At 33.1% G+C, this 18,684-nt stretch overlaps 5 protein-coding genes across 6 annotated transcripts; 3 read left to right on the forward strand and 2 right to left on the reverse strand.

Moving 5' to 3' along the window:
* The first annotated feature begins 1,046 nt into the window (after nt 1-1,046).
* Nucleotides 1,047-4,855, forward strand: LOC136777667 (uncharacterized). The gene is made up of 15 exons (XM_066734131.1): nt 1,047-1,185; nt 1,257-1,442; nt 1,515-1,681; nt 1,754-1,805; nt 1,890-2,069; nt 2,185-2,373; nt 2,446-2,616; nt 2,668-2,927; nt 2,989-3,347; nt 3,423-3,741; nt 3,814-3,964; nt 4,027-4,180; nt 4,260-4,435; nt 4,514-4,628; nt 4,694-4,855. The coding sequence occupies exons 1-15, from the start codon at nt 1,137-1,139 to the stop codon at nt 4,827-4,829; spliced, it is 2,664 nt and encodes an 887-aa protein (XP_066590228.1). The 5' UTR covers nt 1,047-1,136; the 3' UTR covers nt 4,830-4,855.
* Nucleotides 4,856-4,891: 36 nt separating this feature from the next.
* Nucleotides 4,892-8,943, reverse strand: LOC136777666 (eukaryotic translation initiation factor 2-alpha kinase-like). Its single transcript, XM_066734130.1, has 4 exons — nt 8,792-8,943; nt 6,089-8,712; nt 5,662-6,009; nt 4,892-5,482 (listed from the first exon to the last, which is right to left on the reverse strand). The coding sequence occupies exons 2-4, from the start codon at nt 8,561-8,563 to the stop codon at nt 5,279-5,281; spliced, it is 3,027 nt and encodes a 1,008-aa protein (XP_066590227.1). The 5' UTR covers nt 8,564-8,712; nt 8,792-8,943; the 3' UTR covers nt 4,892-5,278.
* Nucleotides 8,944-9,065: 122 nt separating this feature from the next.
* On the forward strand, nt 9,066-13,716 carry Mau2 (Mau2 sister chromatid cohesion factor). 2 transcript variants are annotated; one of them, XM_066734133.1, is made up of 8 exons: nt 9,066-9,405; nt 9,559-9,732; nt 9,807-10,085; nt 11,016-11,262; nt 11,335-11,582; nt 11,658-11,872; nt 11,948-12,150; nt 12,225-13,716. In XM_066734133.1, the coding sequence occupies exons 1-8, from the start codon at nt 9,181-9,183 to the stop codon at nt 12,419-12,421; spliced, it is 1,788 nt and encodes a 595-aa protein (XP_066590230.1). In that variant the 5' UTR covers nt 9,066-9,180; the 3' UTR covers nt 12,422-13,716. The 2 variants fall into 2 exon arrangements, with proteins under 2 accessions (XP_066590230.1, XP_066590231.1); XM_066734134.1 differs by having other exon boundaries at nt 11,667-11,872.
* An 87-nt stretch (nt 13,717-13,803) lies between these two features.
* On the reverse strand, nt 13,804-15,196 carry LOC136777672 (NADH-quinone oxidoreductase subunit B-like). The gene is made up of 3 exons (XM_066734141.1): nt 15,040-15,196; nt 14,110-14,667; nt 13,804-14,006 (listed from the first exon to the last, which is right to left on the reverse strand). Exons 1-3 carry the CDS (start codon nt 15,062-15,064, stop codon nt 13,903-13,905), a joined length of 687 nt encoding a protein of 228 aa, XP_066590238.1. The 5' UTR covers nt 15,065-15,196; the 3' UTR covers nt 13,804-13,902.
* Nucleotides 15,197-16,037: 841 nt separating this feature from the next.
* On the forward strand, nt 16,038-18,536 carry Mcm10 (minichromosome maintenance 10 homolog). The gene has a single exon (XM_066734132.1). The coding sequence runs from the start codon at nt 16,235-16,237 to the stop codon at nt 18,404-18,406; it is 2,172 nt and encodes a 723-aa protein (XP_066590229.1). The 5' UTR covers nt 16,038-16,234; the 3' UTR covers nt 18,407-18,536.
* Nucleotides 18,537-18,684: the final 148 nt, after the last annotated feature.

An 18,684-nucleotide genomic window follows, 5' to 3' on the forward strand; every position in this document is an offset into this window, starting at 1 on the left:
TGGATACTTAATACTTACCTATCATGCAGAGGAATTTCCACCCCCTGGTTTGTTGACCACACCTGATCATTTAAAGCTGGGGATGCAGGGGATCCGCAACTGCTCAGTGCACAGTAGTGTGAGTCAGTGTGAGTAGTGCACAGCAATGCACAGGATGCACAGCAGCTGTAGCACACACACATTCAACTCAATCCGCAGTAACGGGCGTCCGCAATTTTTTGGCCGTGTTCCGTTATTGACTGTGAGTACAGTAATCTATAGTTTGCGTGACATAAACTATAGATTTTCAGTACTCACAGTCAATAACGGAACACGGCCTTTGTCTACAGGGTTGACAGTACTGAGAGCACAAAGAGTGTTATTCAAGATAGTATCCATTCAATTGTATTTTAAGAGATTTTTCAATTATAAATTGTGAGAAATGTTCAAATTCACAATATAAACACAACACGCGAACTATGCACTGATGTTTTTTACGAATTTTGCACTTATTTCACTGTATTTTGGGAGATTATTTGATTATAAATTGATAAAAGTTCAAATAGGGATCATAAACACACCGCGCGCACCACGCACTGACGTTTTTCACGAATTTGTCACTTATTTCGCTGTATTTTGGGATAATTTTGGATTCTGAATGGAGAGAAGCACGAATCTCGCTTAATTTGTTAAAGAAAAACGCGGAAAGTGCACCTGGGAACGCGAAAAGTGAAAAAAGTGGAAAAGGCCCGGTCGGCCCTGGCCGCCGTTGGAAAATTCGAAAGGCCGTCGCGGCGGCCGATTCGAAAAACAAAAATAAACTTGGCGGAAAGCGGCAAGGCCTCCCGGCCCCCCGGGGGGCAGCACGACGTATCGGCACCATCGGCACTCATTTACCATTGGCGAATAACGAGCCTGAACGAGCCCTTAAATCTAAATCGCGAAACTAGCGACATTATAATGGCCTAATTAATTTGAAACTTGGAAGCGGGCGACGGTCGGCGCCAATTTATGCGTTCCTTCGCCTCCTTCAAATGTTTAACTGCTTAGCTTTACAAAAATTTAATATGAAATTACCATAAAATGATAATTTCACCATCTTAAATTTTCAACCGTTTCTCGAGTGCTATCGGTGTATTAGTTTATTAAATACATAAATGTTTGTTCTTTTAATGATATTTTCAACAATATTTTTTTTTGAGAAAGGTAAGCCTGAATTTAAAATATATATATTACATTGAATAGAGAGGATATAAAAATGATTTGTAAATGGTTAGGACATAGTGAGAAATATACAGTGGATGGAGGATGGACTTCATGGAGGACATGGGGTCCTTGCTCAGGAGAATGTGGATTTACAGGGAAGAAAATCAGGACTCGAGAATGCAACAACCCACTACCATCTGATAATGGTGCCCCTTGCCTAGGGCCTCACAATGAAATTGCTTCTTGTCAAATAGCAGGTAAATAATGATTATATGATTAAATTAACCAAATCTTACATCATAGTTTCCTATAATTATTAAAATTTTCAGGATGCACAATACAAAAATTTGAAAAAGTTTTGAGCTCTGATTTGGTGCGAATGCAGGAATTAAATATAGTAAAATTGATTCATGAGCAGGCACCTATGTTGATGGATATGTGTTTTTCCTCTAATTGTGCCTTTTCAATAGTCAAAAAAGTTCTTGGAAATGAAGCGGTGAGAAAATTATTATAAGCTGAGTGATTCACTAATATGATAATAATAATAATATCAATAATAATAATCAAGATGATATACTGGAATGCAATGAACTGTGTTAAGAACAGAGTTGGTTGCCCAGGTGAAGTTGTTTTTCACATGTGTATCATTTATACATTGGATAATTTGTTAATTGATGTTAGTACCATGTATATGTATAATACAGTAAGTGGAGGTTGGAGCTCTTGGGAAGATTGGTCATCCTGCTCTGCTTCTTGTGGAAAAGGTGAAAAATATCGAAAAAGAGTTTGTGATAATCCAAAACCATCTCATCCAGAATTAAATTGTGATGGAATATCACTACAAGTGGAAAGATGTATTGGAATTAATTGCATGAAGCTGTTGTGTTAGTTAATTTCATTTAAAGATACACATATATTTATAAGAATGCACCATAAAATTTCTCATACAATCAATATAAATCTAAAATGTATTTCAATCAATATATAAAAAACAAATAGCAGGTGAATGGAGCTCCTGGAGCTCTTGGAGCAACTGTAGCATGTTTTGTGGGACTGGAATTAAATTTAGATCACGAGTCTGTAAGGAATCCTTGGAAGGGAATAATAATAAGAGATATAATAAACAGGATACCTCCTGTGAAGGCCCTTCTAAGGAAATTGAGTTGTGTGAAGTGATGAATTGTACAGGTAAGTTAATTATTGTTTTAGTTATTATATTAATGTTTTTTTAGATTAAGAAATGAATTTCTTATTACAAAGTTGATGGAGAATGGTCATCATGGACAGGGTGGTCACTGTGTTCATCAAATTGTGGCATTGGAACAAAATCTAGAAACCGAATGTGCAATAATCCTTCACCAAGTGGTTCTGGTGCATCTTGCTATGGGCCCCCCACTGAAATTCAAGCATGCTGCGCTTTACCCTGTTCTGGTATTTTTTAAGTTGTTCTAAAAATTGAAGCTTTAGTGAATTTCTTTTTAGTGATAAGGCACAAAGTGGCAGTTTTTTATGGAGAAAGTACTCTACTATACTCCATGCGAGACGAACCTCTTCATATGTTACATATTTACATGAGATTTTTGCCCTTGGCTTCCTTTGGGACACTCTTGCTTCGCCATCAATCAGAATGTCAAAAATCGACATGCGATTGTGTTCAAATTTCGCTAGATAATGCTAGACTCGTCTTTTCTGTTAAACAATCGGAGTGTATGCTCTTTATTGATTCAGAACGAAGACTAGAGGTAATTTCGGATTATTTATTTTTTTTATTGTTAAACTAAAAAGTTCATAATTTTATTCCAGATAGGTCGGTGGCACGAATTATTGGTGATTGTGACTTCTTCTTATGCCGGCTTACGTGTTAATAATGAAAATTATCAAATTCGGTATTTCCCTTGTAAATCTTCACTGATGAATTTAGACCATTCAATGGAAATCGGTCGTGGCTTTCACGGTGAAATTGAGAAAGTTTCTATTAATTTTCGTCCGGTCCAGCTTCATTTATTGGCGATATCATCTAAGCGTGAGAACTACTTGGTGCCGATGAAAAGTAATTTTGTAGACTATTTTATGGGAAACGACGAGGAAGGATTCTTACATTTAGCTAATACAGAATCGGGTTTCGTCTCCTGCCCAAAGACTAATAAATACTGGAGGGTAATGCTTTCTTGCTAAATTTTTAATTAATTACAAAAAATATATTTAAAATTATTTCCCTTTTTTCAAGCATAGATAAGAATGATTATTAAGCCAAAAACTATCAATGGTATTATCGCCACAATTCCAAGTGGCTCTTTGAATAGTTATATTTTATTATTTTTGGAGGAAGGAAAAGTAAAATTATTATTGCGTCAAGAAGTAATCAAAGTTTTTACGGAAAGCGCAGAATTTGCCGTAATAGATGACTGGCTGGATATAGTAATTGCTAGGAACGATGAAAAAATTTACCTTCGAGTTAACGATGATAAAAAAGAATATTTACCTCCAATTTCTGAAAAAATAACTGTAATTTGTTCACATCACTTTTATATCGGAGCTGTAGATGAAGACATAAAGGTACGCGGTAGTCATTTAATTGTTTTATGTAATGGAATTTTTGGTTTGATGATTAATAATCGAGTTCGATAGGAGAAGATTTGCCCAGAATGTGACATAATTCCACAAATGAGCTTCAGAATTGGGATATTGGCTATTAATGAAAAACAAATGGATCTTCGTTCGATTCCGGTAAAGGAAGTCACGAGTAATCAATTTTCGTCTCGTACAATTAGTTTTTCAGGTATACATTTTTTGTTTGCTTAATTAATGTTAATGATTACATATTTACAAAATTGTTTAAAGATTATTACGAGGAGGTACGTGTATTGTTGGGCCGAGGATTAAGACTTTCTTGTTTTTATAATCGAGATCTTAATACACAAGAAACTTATATTGGATCGTCCAAGGAGGATATTGTATGGATTTTATTAAACAAACCAGTGACATCAGAAAAGCAGTAAAGACTTTATATATTCTGCAGTTTGCATTGAATTTTGATTGAAAATTATAATATCATTTTTGATATTTATATATAGAATGGACTTATATACTGTAAAAAGTGATAGTAGAGTTAGTAGTATAAGCGCAACAAGTTATAGCAGTCCTGATATAATTGAAGGATTTTATACATGTCAGATAAAAAAATTCAGAAGTGAATCACCTTTTTATAATCTTCACACTTTTGGTGTGATTATGATTGATGAGAATGAAGGTTTTACAATATTAAAAATAACGCAAATTACAGAAATTAGTAATATATCTGAGTTAAAACTAATATAATATATATTAGAGTTTCAGGATATTCCTAGAAAGGGGTGGTTTTCTATCAGTATAATGGCATTTATTCTTACGACTATTATCGCATCGTGGCTAATTTATGAGGGATTTGCACATTTTCATTCTGGGTATAAATATTGTATAATTATTTTATTACTATTTTCTTATTAATAAATTTCTTGTCTATTTTCAGCAATGGATTTTTTAGTTTTCAAAATGAAAGTGACTATGAAGACGATAATTCCGAATTAAAGTTATTTTTAGAAGATACGCAAGTTTCTCTTAATAATGATGAAACTATTTCTAAAGAGAACAAAATAAGAAAGTAAAAATAATAAAACAAAGAAATTTGAAAATATTTATAGCTTTATTCAAGACTGATCAAACAGTAAGTAATAATAACTTTTTTTATTGAAAAAATATAATCTAGACTAAGGGGAAATAGTATACATATCTTATTAATTTAAATGTTTTATGCATTTTTAATTTTGAATGTGTAACTGTGTAATTAAAAATGCAGATCTTTAACTTAAGCTGAACTATAAAACAGTTTTCAAAGTCTTTTAAGTAAAAGCACTTACTTATAAATGCGTCAAAACAAAATGATCGATTACGTGATGCAAATATATTGTAACGAAGCTGCTTCGTTACATTACAGGTTAAATTATATTATATACATATCAATTCTATACAATTCACTTTTATCATTGTTTACCCAACGCAATTTATGCCACCAATACGTAGTTATAAATTCGTTTTGATAAATTTAATTTATATTCTACCAAGACTCGTTGCTACTACTACTAGTTACAGAAGGATTTCGTTGTAGCTGTGGAAGCTCAAAATGATATTTAGGATCATCATTCTCTGGATTTAAACTATTAGCTGCTTCGTACTTCTTTAAAGGTGGCTTCGCTTTTATGCCTAAAGTTGTTGGTCTCTTCTCAGGATTTCTGTCCAGCATCATCTTCAGTAAATCGTACTGAAAAATAATTCATATAAATGCTACTGTTTGAAGGTTGGATTTCGTGGCGACACTTAATCATAATGATCAGTCGTGGCATTTGAGAAAGTAGCAATAATTGTCGCTACGGCCGGACGTCGTAACGAAGTTTGATCTAAATAGTTACATAATATTAAATTTTAGATTTTAAAGCTTACCTCAGCTGGATTACTTAATTCGAAACCTTCTGGAAAGATGGATTTTCTTAAATTTGTTAAGGCTATCACTCTTTCCATATCAGTAAAGAAAGGCGTGAGTAATTCAAAAAATATAATTCCTAATGAATAAATATCTACTTTATAATTATAAACTTGACAGTTCATTTGTTCTGGGGACATGTATAAGTGTGTACCAACACAAGCAGTATGTACTCCAACTTTAGAATATGTCTTTTCATTAGTATTCACTGGAGTATGTGCTTCCTCATAACTTTCAGCCATTGCTGTGACCAAACCAAAATCTCCTATTTTTATCTTATCATCATATGCAAAGAATATATTTGAAGGCTGAAAAATTAAACATAAGTTCATTTAAACAAATAAATATAATATATATTTTTAAATACTTCTTTTAGTATTTTTCTACCTTTAAGTCACGATGAATGAGTCCTTGCAAATGAACGTATTGAACAGCATCTACTATTTGGTGAAAAATATTTAATATATGTTGAGGATCTCTCGTATTTTGTTGCTTTAGCCATTCTCTGAGACTCAACTTTTGACATAATTGCATTTGAATGTAAAGAAACATTTTTGGAGATGGCTGGTATGATTTATTCAGCTTCAAAGAAAACAACGATTTTCTACGTTTGTCAACTTCTTTTAATTTCGATTTTTCTTTATAGCTGTTTTGAAAAACAATACTCTCAGAATAATCCGATTTATTCCCTTTTAAAAAGTTATCAGCATTATTAACTGATTTGGGAACATTTGAACTACTATTTTGAAAAACAATACTTTGAGAACTACTATCTGAGTCATTATTTTTTGATAAACTGACATCTTTACTAGCCGACATCGACAAACTGAAGCTTTGTGTATTCTCAGTAGATTCCCCAATATCGATGTCACAATCTGATTTCTCAAATACGATAAATGAATCTTCTTCATGATTATTTTTATTCAATTCATAGGCTTCACATGCACTATCAATAGATGATGCTTCATCTGTTTGTGTTACATCAATATGAACTGAATTGCTTGATTTTATACCACTTTGAGATATTTCTAAGTGAGATACAGATGATGGCAGCTTCTCTATCCATTGTTGATCATATTGCTCCTGCCATCCTACAGGAGGACACTCAAACCAAGCATTAAAATATCTGACAATATTGTGATGATCAAGTTTAGCAAGTGCTCTTACTTCTCTCATTACACGATCTCTTGAATCTTGCTTATTTGGCAATGATATTCTCTTAATAGCATAATTGCAATCATCTATTTTATTTCTCGCTTCAAATACTACTCCATACCCACCTTTTCCTAAACAGTCAACTGGGTCAAAATCATTTAAATAACGTGATTTAAAATCTGCAGCATTCTCCTTCTTTTCCTCATTCAGAGTCTCATTTTTATTAGTCTCTATATGTCTCTCTACTATTAATGGTACAAGGGCTGCATCTTTCACAGGTCCTTGCACGTACAGTAAACGTTGTGAAAGCATGAAATTAAGAAGGACAGCTGTAGTAATAGAAATTATTATGACTTCTTTCCACCAATACCATAAAGATACAATTATTATTTGAACCGGAGTCTCCTCTTCCTCTTCACTGTTAATAAAATCACTTATATTAGGATTATCCGTTTCTTGAGCAATTAATATACTAGATTGACTTTTATTACATTGACTATTTCCATTTAATTGTAACTGACTTTTTGAATATAGATAATAACCATTCCCATTTATATATTCTGAGTTGTACAATACTGATAAGCCAGTAGTGCTTTGGATTTCAGACCCTTTGACAGAAATACTATTTTCATCAATTTCAAAGGATGGATTAGTTGCAACAGCAGTGCTAACAGCTGGAAATGGTTTCCATGGATACTTATTATACTGGAATGACTTTGGTGGAGAAATGTCTAATGTCTTATGAAATGCAGTATTTTCTTGCACATACAACTGCCTGTTGTGCATGCCAAGATATAAATCAGGTCCTACTGAATATTCTGAGCCCCAGTCCCACTGAGAACTATCAAATAAATCAATTTCTTTTAAGTATCCTTTGCCATTTTGATTGTTTGATTCATCTTCTCTCCATATAGAAATAATTGGAGAATCAAACTTCTTTTCCCACAGTTTAATATGTGGATTGTTTTTATTCACAGCCCATATTAATCCTTCAGGAATGATTACTTTAATTTCAATTTCTGGAGAAAAATAAGAATTAACTTCATCACACTCCACATTGGCTCTTGGAATTAGTGTTAAATCATGCTGTCCAACACTGTAATTCCATCTTTCAAGACCAGTGAGTGGCTCTATGGCACGCATAGTCTGTTGTAATCTTCGAATGACAAGTATGTCCTGCTGCAGATAATCATTCTTATTTGTATTATTAGTGCATCCTTTAGCACTGCATTCATACAATACTTCTCCAGTCAAGCTAGATACTCCATAAGAACGAGTCTCTTTACCACCAGAGAAAATTAAATCATCTGAGTATCGAAAAGAGGAATGTAGAAATTGATCAGTAGAAATTGGTATAGGCTCTAAATTATCTCCATCAAATTTGTATAATTTCCCATTTAAAGATGGTATTAAACGAACCCATTGCCCATTGTTATTAAGCTCTCTACGATGAATACTTGAAGAGAGCATAGGTACTTCTTTAAAAGCCAAAGACCACAACTCCTTGCCATGGTTAGCTGCATCCAAAGCTGATATTTTACCATCCAAAGTACTTACAAAAATTATGTTTCGTTGTGTATTTTTCGACTGATTTGGATCACAAAAAGTCAATTTTTCAATTTCTACAGCATTAACAATTATAAAAAGGAGCTTAATAACAAATACTAAGTAAAAACAAATTTTACTCCATGGAAAAGAACTCGACATTTTAATAATTACTGTTGACAGGAGTTGACGTGATTTTTCTTATTATCGTTGTACGATAAATAACAAGATAAACATTACAGGATATCCATTTCTTGTTTGATTCCGAATCCGGAAGCTGTTTGTGTGGACGGATCTTGGTTTTTCTGGTTCTGTTTATCGTTAGAGGTTAGGTTTATTATATAAAGCGCATAAAGAATTATTGACATAGGAACATCAGGGTTCCCTTACCTTATGGATTATCATTTTTTACCAACATACTAACAAAACGGTTTAAATCTTATACTAAGCATAAAAAATCAACGAATTTCCCGCGAATAAACAATGGACACGTCACATGTAATCGCCTCCGTTTTTTATAGTAATATTGAACTAACGTAGCCAACGTAGGTCACGTAGATGGATCGGGTGGTAAAAAAGGTCGTCATACAATACCACCATCAATTGGTAATCTTCCATACTTTTCTTCTTTCTTCCTACTACACCACTCTACTTGAGGAAGGGATCCCATTATCCTCCGCAGGTGGCGTTTGAGTAAATACCAAGCTTATTAGGTGAAGTGAAGAGTTTCCAAGTTCTATTCTAACTCCTGCCGACTCCTGGCCGAGAGAAATGTCAAAATGGCGTCTTCCCAGGACGCTTGGTATCTTTCGTTATTGGGATTAGCGGAGAACTTTCGAACATCAAGCCCACCTAATATAAAATCTTGTATTCAGTGTTTGCAAGCCGTTTTCAATTTCAAGCCGCCCCAGCGAGTCGAGGCTCGCACCCATTTGCAACTTGGCAACATCCTTTTCACACACACTAAAAACGTTGATTTAGCGCGCTCTCACCTGGAGGAAGCGGTAAGTTTATATTTTCATTATTTCTTAATTTGTCAAATATCATTTTACAAGTACCAATTGCTATATGTTACGATTAAGGAACGAGATTCGTTGTTTAGCATCCCCTCTGAACTAACCTATTTGACAATTACTGACTGCTTGGGCTCTTTCTAGTGGCAGCTGAGTGATATCAAGTTTGATGATGTTAAGTTTGAAGCAGCTAGTGTGGTTGCAGAATTGTATGAGCAGCAACAACAGCCAAATTTAAGTCAGGCAATATTAAGAAAGGCGATAGAATTATCTCAGCACAATGTTTACTGGCATTGCAGGCTGATTTTTCAACTAGCCGTAAGTAAATAAGCTATAAATAATATATTTTTCATACCAATATAATTATCATTAATTAATACTCTTTTTTTTAGCAAATACATGCTTCTGAAAAAAATTTTGAAGTAGCAAGTAAACTATTGGCTGTAGGAGTGGATTTTTGTCAATTAAGCAATGCAAGCTATACACGAGTTCTCTTTCTATTGAGTCGGTGTATGCTTCTACTGATAGACAAAAAATTTAATGATGCGCACGCTCTTTTAACCACTGCAGGCCACCAAGTTGAAAATTGGCAAGGCAGCCTGCATCAAAAGGAATATTTAAAAGTTTTTTTCCTAGTTCTTCAAGTATGTCATTATTTGATGGCAGGCCAGGTAATCATGAGTTCAGATAAAGACAGTTATGAGTTTTTCGAATTGGTAATAGCATGTTCCAGATTTGATGATCAGTCTAGAAGATCTAGATCAGGCAGAGAAATTGAATGAAAAGTTGTTACAAAATTTTCAGCCATTGCCCTTCTTCTAGGAGTATTTATTTAATGAAATTTTCTTGTTTTATCGGACTTACGATTGCCCAGGATCAGTGGCAAGACTATGTAAATTGAAGTAATATGTCTTCTTCAATAGCTGTAATAACCAAGATTCGAGGTCTAAGCGATAATCTTTTTATTAAAGTATGCTATAAAAATTTGTTAAACGAAAAACAAGCTGCAGCTTTTAAACAAATTAAATTAGAATTTTTTTAATTTGCATCCTACATTTAAAATTACTAATACCAAATAGTAAACATATTTATAGTGAAAATGACTTTAAGTACAATACAATTTGACTATTGATGTGATTAATTCTTTATACTAATTAAAAATTAATAGCAGTAGAAATATTGGTATTTCAGTGTATTAGGACTCATTTTCATTGTAAATATTATTACAGTTCTATAATAGTAAATATATAAATCCATTGGACAAAAATTACTGAACATTCAATTATGTTTTTGTTTAAATAGATTTTGTAGCATGATCTTTCTGAAAAGTATATTACTTCGGACTCGATCTTCGATTACTGTGACGAAATCCAAAAAGTGTATACTAATCTCAATGTTGGAATTTTTTTATTGGTATGTCAGCCCACTGGATCGTCCTAGCGATCCCGATCAATCGTAAAACTACTCATTCAAGAAATTTCATTTGTCAAATGCTGTTAAACTTTGGGTTACATCTAATAGTTTTATGATATTTATTATTTGTTTGAATATTATTTTTAATGAATTACTAAATAAAATTAACAAATTATTATTCACAACAGGTGAAAAGCGTCAAGCCCTGTCTAAAACAATTGCAGCAAAGTATTCAACCAATAATGTCTCCAAGCTGGCCATCAGATGATGTTGTTACTGGGTCAAATATTGGTGATATGTTTATATGGATGCCAAAGGAGCACTTATACGTTTTGGTTTACTTAGTGACTGTCATGCATTCTATGCAAGCAGGTTATATGGACAAAGCACAAAAATATACGGACAAAGCCCTTACACAGATTGAAAAGCTGAAAAGTAAATTTGATCTATTTATCCAATGCTTAATTAATTACCAACTAAATATTCTAAATAATCTTTTTGTTATAGTCGTTGATAATAAGCCGATACTATCCGTTTTTCAATTAATGCTACTGGAGCATATAGTAATGTGTAGGCTCGTCATGGGAAACAAAAGTGTGGCTCTCGCTGAGATATCTCAGGCGTGTCAGCTTTGCAGATGTCAACCAAGGCTACTACAGAGTCATAAACCACAACTGCATGCATTGTTGGGGTTATACGCCATGTCAATGAATTGCATGGAAGCGGCAGAATCTCAATTTACAGTAGCTCTTCAAGTATGCTAGTATCATGTATCAATTATAAATATATTCATTATTTTTTCTCATTAATTAGTTGATGTCAATTTATAGTTATCACAGGATAGGGAAGATAAAGAACTTTGGACGTTTGCAAATTTAAATCTAGCTATAGTGTATCTTAGAACAAAGCGTGATGCAGAACTAGGAGCGTTATTAGAAAGAATAAATCCAGATTCTTTACCATCTCACTCACATTCTCTTAGAGCTGCAGCGTACTATGTTCAAGGACTTCAAGCGTTTTTCGGAGCCCGCTATAACGAAGCAAAGTATGTAAATTAATTGATTTATGATAACTTATTATTCTTTTACAATTTTCCTATTAATATTTTTGACTTCCTCAGGAGATACTTAAGAGAAACATTAAAGATGGCAAATTCCGAAGATTTAAATAGACTTACGTCTTGTAGTCTTGTTTTACTGGGTCATATATTTTTATCATTAGGAAACAGTAGAGAATCCATGAATATGGTTACTCCAGCTATGCAATTAGCCTCTAAAATTCCGGATGTACATGTACAATTATGGGCTACAGCAATTCTTAAAGGTACGAGCAATAGTGAGAGTAAAAATTAATTATAGAAAAAGAAAGAGTGTAAAAACAAAAAACGTTCATTTCAGATTTGTACAGACTTTGCGGAGAGCCAAATCGGGAAAGCGAAGCATATCAAATGCATTGTACGTTTTCACAAACGCTATTAAAGGATCACTTCCAAAGTACGCAAATGAGTGAACACGCCCTCATACAATGGACGGATGGTCCCATACCAGCTTTACCCAACAATCCGCCACCATCTACTTCTCAAGCTATTCTTTAATAAACACTCACAAACTTACTTCAGCTGTGCATATTATTCATATGATCTTTCTGGATCAATTCGTTTTGTACATTATTATTATTATTATTATTATTACTATTACTATTATTAAAAAGGAAAAATTCTATATCAAAGTAAAGTATGATGGAGTCGGGAATAGTTGTAAATAAGTGTAGAAGTGGAAATGGGAAAACAACCTACATAAGAGTAACATGCAGAATTATAGCTTTTTAATATATTATTCAGTATATATATGAAAGAACCGTTATAAAAGTTTTAACCTCGCGTGACATTACAGTATAATTATTTTAACTTGCATTTATATATGTATATATACAGACTTTTTAATCACACTCACAAGATATGTGTCTATCTTAAGGGAAAAAATGTTAAGCCATGATTTTCTTAGCAGCTTATACAGATGTAGAGAATGTGTTTTATAACTTTAGCGAAACTTCATGTAATCCTACATGTGTAAGAGCGAGAATTTTGCATGGAACTCTCAGAAATTGTCAAATGGAATCTAGTTAAAAAACAGGCTTTATTGAGAGGTAATAAACTTTGCTTTCTTCGGTTCTTTTTAGAAGGGTTGTGGTCATTGGTAAAGTATGACGAAGAGTTAATGAAGTGGTAAACAGTACCTATATATACTGGAAATGACGAGAAATTGTCGCGGATGGAATGATTAAGAATTAGTGAAAATATAAAATTTACTATTTGGTTTAATAACATGTCTGTTACAAGACAAAATGAATGTGTACATTGTACTATGCTTACATTATTCATAACACTGTAATTAATGTTAAAAGAGCAATATATAAAAAGACAGAGGGGCCTTAGTAGATGGTAATTTAAACTATTGACAATTCGTTTAAAATGTTTTGCACAGTTTAAGTTACTATAGGCAACTTGTACATATAATTTAGTGGATAATAATAAAAGTCATTCGCGAAGTAGATATGATAATATGTCAATTTGTAAAGATATATGAAATGTAGTATAGCGATAATTGTAGCAGTAAGAGAGCTTTAAAGGCATGCAAGTTGTGTGAAAAAATTTGACATGTATGTAAAATGAATTTACATTTTCCATAATGATTCTTTCTATTTCTTTGTTTAAATCTTTTCATCATATGTTTTATTTAAATTCCAATCGGATTATTTCTTAGATTATTAATTCAACAGTTTATGAATCCTGTGTACATTATTTCATGACAAATGTATTTTTTAATTTTAAAGAAATTGCAGTGTTTTTTTATTGTATAAATATAAAATTTGCTACAAACATGAATAAAATTGTTTCAATTCAGATTACCTCTTATAGGAATATACTAAAATTTTTCTGTACTATATGTAAAGGTAGATTAGAAAAAAAACTAATGCTTTATAAATTAAATTGGTTTTAATATACACAGCTAAAGATATACATTTAACATTACTTTCTCATTTTCATGATTCTGTAAGATAAAATCTCTGAATTTTCTAGAATGTACCTCTGTACCACAAATATACCCTCTGTCCTCTCTTAATTTTTTTTTGTAATAATAAAATTCCATACAGTAGTGCCTCTGCAGTTGGGGGACAACCTATCAGACAATATATTCTTGTTATTAATAATATTATTTTCCAAAAATTTAACTGCAATAAAAGATTTAATTTGACTTTAATTTATTAAAAAAGATAGCCTACCAGGTACATATACGTCCACGGGTACAATCCTATCACAACCTCGTACAACAGAGTAGCTATAATGATAGTAGCCTCCACCATTTGCACAACTACCCATAGAAATAACCCATTTTGGATGTATCATTTGTTCATAAGTTTTCCTTAAAGCTGGAGCCATTTTATTTGTTAAAGTTCCTGCAACTATCATGACATCAGCCTGTCTGGGTGTTGCCCGAAATACTACACCAAATCTATCCATATCATATCTGGGTGCAGCTATATGCATCATTTCTACTGCACAGCAAGCTAAACCAAATGTCAATGGCCATAACGAATTCTTCTTTCCCCAGAATACCAAATCATCAATACGAGCAGTTATAAAAGCCATTGCTCCATGCTCAAGCGTGATTGGATTATCACTTATGGGTCTTTTCTTTTCTGGCACATTAAAAGTTTTAGCTGCTAAATCAGGTCGGTCACTGGCTGTTACATCTTTAACTTGACTCTTCTCAGAAGTAGAAGTTCCAAAAGCAGCTACATTGTTACGGATTAATGCAGGCAATCCCTGCTGTAGGCTTCCTATGGAAAGTCGTATTTAATAATAATACTAGCTTGGTTCAAATATAAATTAAGATAGAGGTTATGCGCTATGAATTTACAACACTATAATCATTATGCTCTGGAAAAAAAATCTTGATATACGTATGTATATACTTTAAAAATAGATAATTAAATTATACACACACATATATAAATGTATTTTTTATAACTAATTATTCACATTGATGAATAAATATAAATATATACAGATTCTATTACGTCAATAGATGTAAACTAAATATTGCGTTATATACTTTTTAAATAACCGGAGCCACTAAAAATTGATGAAGTAATAAAACGAACTTAATTACATTTGCTACTGATATAAACAGCAAAAATCATTTAACTCACGATTAAAAATAATGGGTCGAAGCATTTTCTGGCCTTAATCAGCGGCGAAGACCAGATCGACCAGATGAAGACTGATGAAGACTTACGCCATAGGCACCGTGCACGCACGGAATACAACGATAGAGAAGTGAAAATGAGTTGCTTTATACATACATACGTAATGTAGTGTAGTACTTGTATGACTATGATGTGGATTGTGATTTGTGGAGTGCGCACGGTGAACAACTATCAAAATTTAACGACAGACAGCGCTGTTAGCAAGTTAACGGGAATCCGTATACCGACATTACAGGGCGAAAACTGCTTCGCATGCAGCGTTGTCATTTGTTGACGGATTGTAAAGTTATTATAGGTTTTTGGAAATGCTAGAAGATTATCTACTGAAGTACGTTGGGCAAATTAACAAAAAATGAAAAAAAATTGTTATTTAAATAAATATATTAACATTATTGAGAAACAACAATTAAATCTCAAAATCCCCCAACGTACTTCACTAGATAATGTTCTTACTTTTCCAAAAGTCGACAAAAATGCAAATCCGTCAAGAAATGACGATGCTGCATGCGAACTAAATAATTGAAGAATTTCGTGTTCGGGAAGTCGCCAACACGAAATTCTTCCATTATTTAGTTCGCATGCAGCATCGTCATTTCTTGACGGATTTGCATTTTTGTCGACTTTTGGAAAAGTAAGAACATTATCTAGTGAAGTACGTTGGGGGATTTTGAGATTTAATTGTTGTTTCTCAATAATGTTAATATATTTATTTAAATAACAATTTTTTTTCATTTTTTGTTAATTTGCCCAACGTACTTCAGTAGATAATCTTCTGGCATTTCCAAACACCTATAATAACTTTACAATCCGCCAACAAATGACAACGCTGCATTCGAAATAGTTTTTGCCCTGTAATGTCGGTATACGGATTCCCGTTAAGTTTTCGCTTTTCGCAAAATTCTCACTTCATTATCGTTGGTCATATACATATGTATATATACGCAAAAAGTAGGATGCAGTTACTTCACCGCTAGGTGGTGCTGGCAAAGTCATCGGAATTCAAGTCTTCAAGAAGCTTTTACCGCCGGCGCGCAAACCGGCAAACTTCCATCCATGTGGATTGTGGTCATTTGTGGGCCATGTGATGTGATTAATTTGGTCCATGTGATGAACAATTTCTTCCCTCATCTCTGATAATATGGATAACAGTGAATCAGATTCGGATGATCTCTTGAATGATTTATTAGCAAATGTTACTGAAGATAATGATGGAAAGGAACAGGGAAATGATGTTGACAAACCAAGAACACTCAAAGAGCTAAACTTTAATTTTCTTGATAAAAGTGAAGATAACAGTATTGCAAATAAAGTTGGAAGTAATAAAAGTAATAGTGAAGTATATGATAATAAAATTGATTCATCCGATGATGAGGATAATCGCTATTTTGAAGAGCAAAAGTATTCAAGCTCTGGCCATGAGATAAAAAATTTATTAAAAGGACAAAACATTGAGAAGCCCACTTATAGTACATCTTCATTTGACAATAATAGTATAAAGGCAATCAATACAATAAAAAGATCTAATACATTAAGTGTTCCAATATCTGCTGCTTCTGCTAATAAAGATGTGTATGCTGATCCTTTCTTCGGTATTAGAATTGTCACTCCTTTGGTATCATCTGTAGAACTAACAGAACGGATGACAGGAAGAACAGCAGTAACTGTTTCCAAAGTTAAGCATCATATTACTTCCAATGATCTTCAGGATGATTGGGTTCTAGGTGGTGTAATAATTAATATATCTAATACAAAGAAATCTCAAAAAGGCAGTTCTTATTGTATTTGGAAAATAAGCGATCTTTCAGATAATATGAATGCTATTTCTGTTTTCCTCTTTAGCAATGCTCATAAAGCTTTTTGGAAAACTACAGCTGGTACTGTTATTGGAATTCTTAATCCAAATGTATTAAATGCTAAAGAAGGATATGATGAAGCTTCTTTATCAGTTGATAATGCACAAAAGATTATGATACTTGGAAAATCAAAGGATATGGGCAAATGTAAATCAATTAAAAAAAATGGAGACCCTTGTTCTTCAATAGTTAATATAAGTAAATGTGAATATTGTGTATATCATGTTAAGCAAGAATATAATAAATGTTCCCGGAGAGCTGAGCTTCAGACCACTACTGATTTACGCAAATTTGGTTTGGATTTAAAGTCGAATAAAACTAATAATAAGCCTAGAGCAGCACTACCAGGCATGCAGCCATTTGTACCAGTCTTTGCAAAAAGAAATGATAAACTGCATGCAAAAGACCAAGAGCGTTTGGCTTTGTTGTCTGGAAAGCAAAATATGCCTGAAAAATCATCACAGTCAAAAGTCAATACAGAAGTCCCTCGAAAAGGTCATATGGTCGAGTTAACCGCTCGTCAGGCTAAGAAAGATATGGAACGGCTCAACAGGTTAAGGGGATGTACAACAGGATCACAAATAATAACGCCAGTACCGTCTACTTCGAAAAGTTCTTCGCCTTCTCATTGTGCAGAAAAAAAGCAATCAGATTCAAGTTCAACATCTAAAGTAGAAAAAAGTTTTTTAACATTTAGCCCTACGTTAGGAAAAGGTCTGGCTGGTTTAAGTTCATGTCCGCAGCTAGGTAAAGGCAGCTGTAATAATTTAATCGATTTTTCCGAGCCGATCACCAAAACGCATATTGATAAAGCTAGAAGTAATGCAATAAAATGGATTCAGCAAAATGGTCAACTCAAACCTAAAGATCCAAATAAAATTCGTCTGAGTAAAGAAGAAAGGGTTGAAAAAAACGCGAAGCGTTTAAGGGAAACCGAGGAAGAGCAGAAAAGCGCCAAAAAAGCTAAAAATTTTAGCGATAAATTTAAAGAGTTGCTCGAAAAATCATCGTCTCATTCCGATTTGATAGAAATTTCTCAGGAAGCAGAAAAGGAAAAATATTTCAATAAGTTGGAAATGAAAGAACGATTGGAAGAAAAGATGCTCACCACTTACAAAGTTAATTGCAAGGCTGTAAAATGTATTCTTTGCAAATATACCGCCTTTTCCGCATCAGATTTGTGCAAAGAACAAAAACATCCAATACGTGTTATGGATGCAGTAAAAAGATTTTTCAAATGTTCGGACTGTGGTAATAGAACAGTAAGTTTAGACAAGATTCCTTCACACAGTTGCAAAAAATGTAATAGTTCGCGTTGGGCAAGAGCTCCAATGATGGACGAGAAAAAGACTAAAATACCTAGAGAAAATTTATCCATTCGTGGTGGTGAAGAAAAGTTCATAGGATCGGCAATAAGTGACGCCAATTTAAACTTGTTAGTGCCGGATAATGATTAATGTTAACTAGATTTAATGCGTATTTGCTTTTAAATATAATATTACATTTGTAATGGGCAGGATTGTATTTCTTGCGCAAAACTGCATCGCGAACTGATTTTCCTTTTAAAATAGAAATATGAATCTATTTTTTATTTACTTATTATTGTCCAGAAATCAAGCATGATTTCTTAATTTTAAAATCTATACATATGGACCCTTCGTATAAATAATAATACCTGGAGTTAACTATTGAGAGCGAACGCGCAGAAAATAAATAAATATGCGAGCTCATTATC

The sequence above is a fragment of the Prorops nasuta genome, unplaced genomic scaffold (assembly GCF_024137725.1).
Source record: "Prorops nasuta isolate Cenicafe-Biocafe unplaced genomic scaffold, Cenicafe_Pnas_1.2 PNAS00011, whole genome shotgun sequence".
Taxonomy (NCBI): Eukaryota; Metazoa; Arthropoda; class Insecta; order Hymenoptera; family Bethylidae; genus Prorops; species Prorops nasuta.